The 10,602-nt window shown below is 41.1% G+C and overlaps 1 protein-coding gene across 2 annotated transcripts in view; it reads left to right on the plus strand.

The window, feature by feature from the left end:
* The window catches only part of LOC134203442 (phosphorylase b kinase gamma catalytic chain, liver/testis isoform-like), a 33,686-nt gene extending 23,167 nt beyond the window's left edge, over positions 1-10,519 (plus strand). For both annotated transcript variants that reach the window (XM_062678319.1, XM_062678320.1), the window contains 4 exons: positions 8,438-8,607; positions 8,742-8,874; positions 10,193-10,344; positions 10,418-10,519. In XM_062678319.1, coding sequence (XP_062534303.1) covers positions 8,438-8,607; positions 8,742-8,874; positions 10,193-10,344; positions 10,418-10,512 — 550 coding nt within the window. In that variant the 3' untranslated portion in view covers positions 10,513-10,519. The remainder of the gene's footprint in view (positions 1-8,437; positions 8,608-8,741; positions 8,875-10,192; positions 10,345-10,417) is intronic.
* The last annotated feature ends 83 nt before the right edge of the window (positions 10,520-10,602 follow it).

Genomic DNA, 10,602 nt, shown 5'->3' on the forward strand with positions numbered 1-10,602 from the left:
GGATTCCGTCAGGAGTGACCATAATGTGCAAAAGTAGAGCCCTTCAAACGTTTTATTTGCATTCAATTAGTTTTTGTAGAATTAAGGCAAGTTATAAAGTACAACGACTTCTCCGTGAACGAATTTTAATTTTTCAGCCTAAAGGAACCAACTCATTAAGTCATTAAGAATGAAAATTAAAAAAAATCACCATTTTGTAACAAAAAACAATGTTGGATTACATCCGTTTCGGATCCTTCTTAAAAGGATTCTTAAAATGATAAGTCAGTATCCGCTAGTACTGTGAAAGCTCGTGATTTGTGAAATAAAATTTATGACATTTGAAACAAATTCACTTCAATGTTGAAAATATAATTATAATAAATGATTTGTTATGAATATACACTCGATTCTTTTTTTACACGGGGGATGCGTTCCGTGTAAAAAAAGTTTTCAGTTCAAAATTTGAAAATCGTGTAAAAAAAGTTTTTTGATTTCTCGGCTCATGCAAAATGGAGCAACTTTGCAAAATTTTTGTATGGGATTTTTTTTACACGGCCGTGTAAAAAAAAAATCTGTGCAAAAGCATAATCGGGTGTATACTTATTTTTCTGATGAAACAGTAGAAACATTTGATATTAATTGAGAAACTCATAAGTTAGATTAGTTAGAAGTTAGATAGCAAATGTGAGCATGCTTTGAGACACTAATAAAAGATATTTTAGTTACTAGATAAAGATTGTCGCTACTGTTCCCTTTGTTCTGCTGTCCGAAACATGTGTGGTACATACCTGTCAAATCGTATGGATTTTCCTTCTTTGACATTTAGCTCCCCTATCCTCGCCAGCAAAAGATGTTCCGGACAGCGACGACAGCGACAATCTTTATCTAGTAACTAAAATATCTTTTACACTAATAGATCACTTCTCGCGCTTATGATCATAAGGGCGTAACTGCATTGATTGATTTCTCTTTATTCATGTTTTTTTCTTGATCTGTAAATTCATCGACGGTGGCGTGATGGATCATTTTCGGCAAGCGGCGGCGTGGGTCAGCGTGTGCTTTTTCAAGCAATAGAAATTTTCCGAAATTCTTTCTCAAATTCCTCCGCAAATTCCATCAGGAAGTGCTCCAAGTAAAGTTCCTCCAGGAGGTCCTTCGTAAGTTCTTCCAAGAATTCCTCCGGAAGTACCTCCAGAAATTCCTCTGGAAGTTCCTCCCGATTTTCTTCCAGAAGTTCCTCCAGAGATTCCTCCGGTAGTTCCACTAGGAATTCCTCTGGGAGTTCCTTCAGGAATTCCTCCGGAAGTTCCTTCTAGAGTTCCTCCTGAGATTCCTCCAGGAATTCCGCCGGAAGTTCTTCCAGAAATTCCTCCCGATTTTCTTCCAGAAGTTCCTCCCGAAGTTCCTCCCGAAGTTCGTCCCAAAATTCCTCCGGAAGTTCCTCCAGGAATTCCTCCGGAAGTTCTTCCAGTAATTCCTTCGGAAGTGCCTCCAGGCATTCTTTCCGAAGTTCGTTCAGGAATTCCTCTGGAAGTTCTTCCAGGAATTACTCTGCAGTTCCTCTGGATGTTCTTCCAGGAATTCGTCAGGATGTTCGTCCAAGAATTCCTTCAGAATTTTTTCCGGAAGGCCCTGCTGGAGTTCTTCCGGTAATTCATTCAAACATTCTTCAGGAATACCTCCGGAAGTTCCGTTTCTCCATGAATTCCTTCAGGAATTCTTCTGGAAGTTTCTCCAAGAATTCCTCCGGAAGCTCCTCCGGAATTCCTCCGAAACTGATTTCAGGAATTCTTTCGGTAATTCCTTAAAAAATTCTTCAGGAATACCTCCGGAAATTCCTATATAAATGATTCAGGATTTTTGCTCAGGAAATCCCCGAGAAGTCCTGTAACTTCTTGAATAATTACTCATAGAATTTCTCCTGAAATTCTTTCTGGATTTCCTCAAAAAACTCTTCCGAGAACAATATAAAAATGTCTTCGCAGACTCTACAGAAATAACCACGAGGATCATTCAGATATTTCTTTTGAATTCCTTCCGAATTTCACATGGAATTCCACTAAACCCACCTCCCGGGAATTCTTCGGGAAAATTGTCCAAAAAATATTTGAAGAACTTCTTATGGAATCTAAATTGGGAAATCTAGATCAAGAAAATTACGCGCATTCCTCTGGGAACTCTTTCAGAAATTCCCACCTCAAAATTCCTCCAAGGATTCTTCAGGAAAGTCGTCCACAAATTCACAAATTCCTCCAAGAATCTCTTCGACTATTCCCGAAGAAACTTCTGCAGAATTTCTCCAAGAATTCACCCTTAAAACTCCTCCGAAACATCACAAGGAAAATACTCCGGAAATTCTCACAGTTTTGCTTCAGACTTATTTAGGAATTCTCCAAGAATTCTCTCAAAAATACCTACAACAATATTCGCGAAAATTCCTAAAGGTACTGCTCCGGGAATTTGCTCTCTAATAAAGAATTCACGACGGAATTTTTGTGGGAATGGCCGAAGGAGTTTATAAAAGATTTTGATGATCTATTTATACATGAAGGATTTCCTGGTTTGAAACTTAGAAGATATTTTTGAATGAATTTCGTATGGACTTCCCGAAGGACCTATAGGCGAAATTTTCGAAGGAATTCCTAAAAGAATTTCTGTAGAAATACTAGAAGTAGAAGACGTAGGTATTAGTTCATAAAAAACTTAAAAAAAAAGATTGTCGAGTTTCCATACAATTTTTAAATGAAATTCTGAAATATTTTTAAACCAAAATATTGTAGTACATACTTCCCAAAAAAATCTAGGAGCAATTCCTTGAATTCGTTAAGAACAATTCCCTTATTTTATGAATAATTAAATGTCAGGTGCATTTTGTTTGAACAAACATTGTTTTGTTTAACCGAGCATACGTTATGCAACAAGGGATCTAGGTGTTCCCCAAAAAAAGAATTCAGGCTAAATAAGCTACATGCTGTATAAGCCTCTATAATGAAATAAGTCCTTCATCAGCTTTCAATTTTGTTGGGTCTAGACTTTTTTTAAAATGAGAATAATAACTGCATAATTGTTTCATTTCATTTATTTAGTTTACATCTAAATAGATAACATTGGGTCAACAATTTGAAGCCACAATACACGGTTCGAGGCCGCATCTCTTCATCCTCGAATGCGCGTGCCAATTTGTTTTGCACTTGGTCTGCCCACCTTGCTCGCTGTGCTCCACGCCGTCTCGTACCTTCGGGATCGGAAGCGAACACCATCTTTGCAGGGTTGCTTTCCGGCATTCTTGCAACATGCCCTGCCCATCGTTCCCTTCCGGCTTTAGCTACCTTCTGGATACTGGATTTTCGTCTTAAAGCTGGGCGAGCACGTGGTTAATTCTTCCTCGCCACACACCGTCTTCACACCGCCAAAGATGGTCCTAAGCAGGCGGGCTCTGTCGCGCTCGGTTCCGCCCACAAGCATGTACTTTGTCTTTGACGCATTCACCACCAGTCCAACTTTTGTTGCTTCACGTTTCAGGCGGGTGTATAGTTCTGCCACCTTTGCAAATGTTCGGCCGCGTTCCATGTCATCCGCGAAACAAATAAATTGACTGGATCTGTTGAAAATCTTACCCCGGCTGTTACACCCGGCTCTCCGCATGACACCTTCTAGCGCAGTGTTGAACAGGCACAAAAATCCATCACCTTGTCTTAGTCCCCGGCGCGATTCTTACGTACTGGAGTGATCGCCAGAAATTTCACACAGTTTTTCACACCATCCACCGTTGCTTTGATCAGTCTGGTAAGCTTTCCATAGAAGCTGTTCTTTTCCATAATTTGCCACAGATCTACGTGGTCTATACTGTCGTATGCCGCCTTGAAATCAATGAACAGATGATGCGTTGGGACCTGGTATTCACGGCATTTTTGACGGATTTGCCGTACAGTAATGATCTGGTCCGTTGGCGCACGGCCGTCAACGAAGCCGGCTTGATAACTTCCCACGAACTCATTCACTAATGGTGACTGACGTCGGAAGATGATCTGAGATATCACTTTGTAGGCGGCATTAAGGATGGTGATCGCTCGAAAGTTCTCACCCTCCAGCTTGTCGCCTTTCTTGTAGATGGGGCATACTCTTCCTTCCACTTCTCCGGTAGCTGTTTAGTTTCCCAGATTCTGACTATCAATTTTGTGCAGGCAAGTGGCTAGCTTTTCCGGGCCCATCTTGATGAGCTCAGCTCCGATACCATCCTTACCAGCTGCTTTATTGGTCATTAGCTGTTGAATGGCATCCTTAACTTCCCTCAAGGTGGGGGCTGGTTTGTTTCCACCGTCCGCTGAACTAACGTAGTCATCTCCTCCGCTGCATTCACTTTCACTGCCTGTACTCTCAGCGCCTTTCCAATGTTCCTCGTAGTGCTGATTTTGATAGAACTTGCGTGTTTCTTGAGAACGGCACAGCTATTCCATTTCCTCGCACCCCGCTTCTTCTAGGCGGCGTTTCTTCTTCTGAAAAGGCGGGTCTGCTGTCTCCGCTTTCGTCTATAACGTTCCACGTGTTGCCGGGTACCTTGCTGCATCGCGACCGCCCGCGCTGCGTCTTCTCCTCCAGAATCTGTCTGCCTCGAGATGTTGCTTCAGTCGCTCTAGGTCATACCGCGGCTGTCGTCGGTACCGAACATTGTTGATGACGGATAGTTTTGAGCATAGTTTAACCATCACCGGATAGTGGCAGACTTTATGTTAGCCCCACGATATGTCCTGACGTCGATAATGTCGGAGAAGTGCCGTCCATCAATCAGAACGTGGTCGATTTGTGGTTCTGTCTGGAGTGGTGATCTCCAGGTGTACCGATACGGGAGGCTGTGTTGGAAGTAGGTGCTGCGAATTGCCATATTTTTGGAACTTCCTAATAGTCGGTCTAAACTCCTCCTCTTGGCCAACCTGAGCGTTCATATCTTCTATGATGATTTTGACGTCGTAGCTTGGCCAGTTGTCGTACTCACGTTCCAGCTGCGCGTATAATGCGTCCTTATCACCAGTGCTTCCGGAGTGTGGGCTATGGACGTTGTTTATGTTGAAGTTGAAGAATCGACCTTTGATCCTCAACCTGCACATTCTCTCGTTGATCGGCAACTACGGAACTAGTTTCGCACTAGTTCCAACCCCAAAGTTGCCGGTTTCGCACTGTGTTGTTTCACGGTTTCGCACCGGGTCACCAATACAACTGCACTTCTACTGTCAAAACCACGTGGATGGGTGGGACTGGATGGAAGAAACAAGCAGAAAGGAAAAACGAAACTGTCCGTTTATTCCAGGTGGGTGTCATCTATATTTTGCACAATGGGTTTGTTTTGCAGTCAACACTGCGCGACTGGTCCCCACCACGGGACTGACACTTGTATTCCTCCACCACAGTTTGTTTCGTAGCCAACATTGGAAATTCCGCACTGACAGCCATAAGGATAATCACGGGAAGGAAAGAGATAGGTGCGTTCCACACTGACAGTTCCATAAACGAAAAGCAGAAGAAAAGAGACTGCATCTATACTACGAAAACACAATCAAAACATCAGACCCCTGGTCCCCACTGACATTTCTGGATCCCAATGGGAATCAAATCAGATGTTGGTAAACAGCACAAATACTACCATACATTTTACTTTGAGATGTTGGCTGCAAAAACATGGCGTCGTGCCAGGTGGCTGGTTTATTCAAATAAAATGCGCGTTGAAAATCTTTTTTTCCGGGAATTTTGTGATATTTGTTATTGTAGTTGTAAATGAAATTAATCCGGTAGTGCTGTCTAGATTCAGTTTTAAAAATAATTGTTAGGTAGGTTATTCGTAACTTCATTCAGGTTTTTCCTCACAGATTGTGTCCTGAATTAGGTCGGTGGATGGAATTATGTATTTTGGGAATTCCCCTTGAAACCCGTTCACAAAATACGCTAAGAATTGTCAGAAATATATATTTGAGGAATACCGAATAGAATTATTTCTCAAATAATATGCAGAATTTCTTTTGAAATTCGGAAGTTTTTTTGGAAAAAAAAACTTTCGATTCGGATCCATTTTCGTAAAGACCGTACAATCCTTGATATTGTGTTGTGGATTTTCGCACGCCAGGCACAACCAAGCTCCTACTTCGGAGGTTGTGTCTTGTTCATTGCTTTCGACGAAAAACGGGTAATTTAAGTGAATAGCTCCGAAACGAGCGTTCACTTGAATGAGCCGACTCATTTGAACGGCTCGTTTGTTCGTATAAAACGTTTTCGTTTTTACCAAGAGAAGCAAAAATCCAATTTTTTGGCTACATCTTGCGTACATCCAAGTTTTGCCAGCCAGAAGCTAAAAAAATGTTATTTAAAATCAAAAATCTGTACGAAGGTGTAATAGAAATATGCGATGCAATGGGGATGCCATTTGATCTTTAATTACTTTCTGGTATTTTACTTACTCACCTTTTTCACATCGCGCTGAACGATGCACGTCAATTCTATGGCTGCCGCTATTTTTAGTTTTAAAATTACCTTCCAATCTCCAATCTCGGGATCTAGGGAATCTTGTTCACGGACTCTGCTTCTTTATATTTTCAAAACGGCAAGATTGACGGGCTTCCGACACAGAGCCCTGAAATTCCGGCCTTATTTAAAATACATGAGGACGTAAATCTGCTGGAAAATGTTCTCGAGGTTTGAGGTTCAAATGAACGGCTCGTGAGCGTTCGCACATCTCTCGACAAATAATTGTAATTTAACAAACTGTGTCAATATCTGATACATGCTTGCCGGAAGAAGCAGTTGACTTTTGACTGCTTCCTCGCCTCACGTTCTAGGGCCATTTGGAGTCTGGCCAGATTTTCCTCGTCACCGTAGTAGAGTTGACGCAGAGTCTTCTGGATCTCCCATTAACTGCTGCTGTGTTGGTGGTGCGTACGCTGCTTGATGCTAAATACACATCAGTCAAGCAGTTTGACGAACATTGACTCCGCCCCCAAGAAAACGCTTCGGTTGTTGCTTTGTTTGAACGTGTGTGAAGTTGTTCGAACAACCATTTGACAGTTGGCGGCTCGGTTGGAAAAAATTAAAACGGTTTGATTTTGATTTGAGTTGTCGGGGGTGGAGTCAAGGTTTCCCGAACATGTTTGAGCATTTGTAGTGAAGTTGCACAAACCCCCATATATTTTTTGATGGTTGGTGCTCAAGTTGGCGCTTCGGTCGTTCGTGTGTGATATTGTTGGTCGAATAAATTGAATGTTCGTGCCGCTGTTGTTAAAACTTGATGGATGTTTGAATAAACGAGAAGTGGAGTCAATGTTGGTCAAACTGCTTGACCGTGTGTACGTTCCATGATGCCCGCCTTATATGGCCCTCAATAGATGGTTAGAATGGAAGAATCTTTAAGAATTTATTCAAAGAATCTTTTAAATTTTGACATGGATTTTATAGATGGTTCCCTAACTATTTGTTCCTTAATGTTTTGTCCTTAAATTCCTCTTAAAGGCCATCAAGTTGTTCTTGGAGATTCTTTTGAATTTTTTAAGAACTTCAAATACAAAAGATACAAGACTTCATGTGCATCGCACGCAAAATACGCAATACTGCAGGAGGGATGAGATGTTTGTCTAATATATCTTCCTCTTATTGGCATTCCATCTCCCCACTGGGACATTGCCGGCTCGCTGCTTAGTGTTTATTCAGCACTTCTACAGTTATTATCCGCGAGGTTTCTAAGCTAAGTTACCATTTTTCATTCGTATATCATGAGCTCACGATGATACTTTTATGCTCAGGGAAGTCCAGACAATTTCCAAACCGAAAATTGCATATACCGATACCGGGATTCGAACCCAGCCAGCATGGTTTTGCTTTATGGCCGCGCATCTTACCGCTAGGCTAAGGAGGGCCCCTCCTAATATATCTACGGAATAACATGCTATGTGTTTAAATTATTGACGACTCCGTATGCTTGCAGGTCCTTCTCAATTAGTTCCAGCGCTATGTAGTCTTATGTGCGCGTTGTCCATGATACGTTTTGTGATTGAAAGTAATATTTGGCATTAGGTTTTTCTGAAACTTGTAGTAGGTACGGTTTTGAAGATGCATAATTATAAGATGAATGTGATTATAAAAAAACACTTTTTTATATCTTTACCCGATTAGGTATTAGATTTTAATTACTGGAATACGCTGCTTAGTGTACCATGGAAGTGCATGTTGGGCCTTACCCTACTCCCCCACATCATCCGATGCGATCTTTGATCTATTTTTCAACTGCATTTCGTCGTACACATTCTCCTTTGTCAGTCTCCTCCACAATCCGATCGTTCACGAGCTATGTACCTCAAAGACCAAGAGGACGCATGATTCACATCCAGCACTAAATTTTATAACCTTTGTTCGTTCTTCAACTTTCCCATATTTGCTCTTATATCGCTCGCTCGTCACGCTGCTAACAACGAAACAGAGGCATCAGTTCGACCGTGCGGCGCTGCATCGAGAAGGAAACGGGCAAGGAGTTTGCGGCCAAAATCATCGATCTCGGTGCGATCGATTCCGGAGATTCCAATCACATGCTGGAAGCCACACGGCAGGAGATCCAGATCCTCCGGCAAGTCATGGGCCACAAATATATCAGTGAGTATCATCAATCGACATAGTGGTGGGACATAGGCTGACGAAATTGCGTGGCGGGCTTGTGCAAAGACACGCAACTTCTATTTAGGCTATTGGTGATTAAATTTCAACTAATTTTTTCTTCATTCCGACAGTTGAGCTGCAGGATGTGTTCGAATCAGACGCATTCATCTTTCTGGTGTTTGAGCTGTGCCGACAGGGTGAACTGTTTGACTATCTGACCTCGGTGGTCACCCTATCCGAAAAGAAGTCCCGCTATATTATGAGGTGAGTTTTGACCGGATTATGTTTCACATGATCTCGGAAGAATATGTCAGGACACGTGAGTGCGTGTTTACGTACACTCAGGCAAATTGGCTATCGAATATCATAATTCTGCCTTTTGGAAATTTGCCACAAGTTATGAGTTTAAAATTCAAAAGGATTCATTATGAATTAAATTTTCATGGTCAATACAAAACATAACATTTTCTTAAGGCATTTTTATGAAATTCCAATGAAGCATTATGAACGCTGTACGGTGGACATTAATCAATCCATACCTCTACCTTATGAATTGCAAAAGTAGTATGTAGAGGGCATAATCACGCCTTATGAATTTCGTAATTCTTATGAAACATCTTAATTAATTCATAATGCAGATTTATGAATTTATTATTGCATTTTCTTACATATTAATCGATTCATAATGCTGCATTATGAATTCCTAATTCGAGCATATTGAAAATTTTCTCGAATTATGACCATGTGCTAAATGTCAGAAAATAATTAAACTGATTGGTTCATTCATGATTTTGCATATGTAATTTTCAATTCGTTTTTCGGTTGTGTCGACGACATCGAGGGAGTATATGAATAAACAAGAGGTGTAGAACGCGTTTTTAACTGTCTTCGAATCTATTCGAATTAAAACTATTCCCCGCACATGTTAATAGTGCAATCATTAATTTGCTTTTGAGCACTTATTATCCACCATTGACACTTGAAAACACTTCAACACCCTCGATGTAGCACCCTCGATGTTAAACACAACCGCTAGACTTGAAAAATTTTACAATGTGTGAGAACATGATTCTCTTGACTGAAACTTTTCCCTTCCGATTTTTCAAATTCCGAACTTTGAAATGAGCATGATGGCGTTCATAAAGTGCCTTATGATTTCTTTCAAATTAACTTTGAACAAAATACCAAAAGGTGTCTTATGAAATTCTTTACTTGCAATGAATGAACGACATACGTTCAATAATGAAATATGAAGAGCTCAGGATGAAAAGCATGAGAGACTTATGTTTCAACGATTTTCAACAATCTTGTAGATTCATAATTTCTGCCTTATGTAATTCGTATGTTCATTTGCCTGAGTGTATTCATTGAATCGCGCGGTCGAGTTTGCGTCACGTTGAGAACCGTACGGTTCGATCGGGTGGCGTGGAGTTGCATCCGATCGTAACCGGTGAAGCATATCGGAATTTAGCGAATAGCATTGAATTACTTTGAAGCGTTGATCGTGTTCTGACATGTATCGAAATTCCCAATCGATTGTGGTTGGAAAGGTAAATAATCGATATTTACGATTGTTTTGCAGACAAATTTTCGAAGGCGTTGATTACATTCACTCCAAAAATATTGTGCATCGTGATCTTAAACCGGAAAATATTCTTTTGGACGACAGTTTGAACGTGAAGATAACTGATTTCGGTTTTGCTCGAAGGCTGAAGGACGGCGAAAAGTTGTTCGGTGAGTTGCTGCTCTGAATTTATGTATTAGAAATGGAACGTTCTAATGATTCAAATTCTATGTTTTTCCCCAGATCTTTGCGGCACGCCTGGTTACTTAGCCCCGGAGACTCTCAAATGTAACATGTTCGAAGATGCACCCGGCTACTCAAAGGAAGTAGACATGTAAGTATGCGTGTTCGGGCGCGGATCGATCGCTCTCACGCTATATACCGCCAATAATGCCGACATTCGTCGTGTCGTTGACGAATCTCTAATT

This window comes from Armigeres subalbatus, unplaced genomic scaffold, assembly GCF_024139115.2.
Source record: "Armigeres subalbatus isolate Guangzhou_Male unplaced genomic scaffold, GZ_Asu_2 Contig1854, whole genome shotgun sequence".
NCBI lineage: Eukaryota > Metazoa > Arthropoda > Insecta > Diptera > Culicidae > Armigeres > Armigeres subalbatus.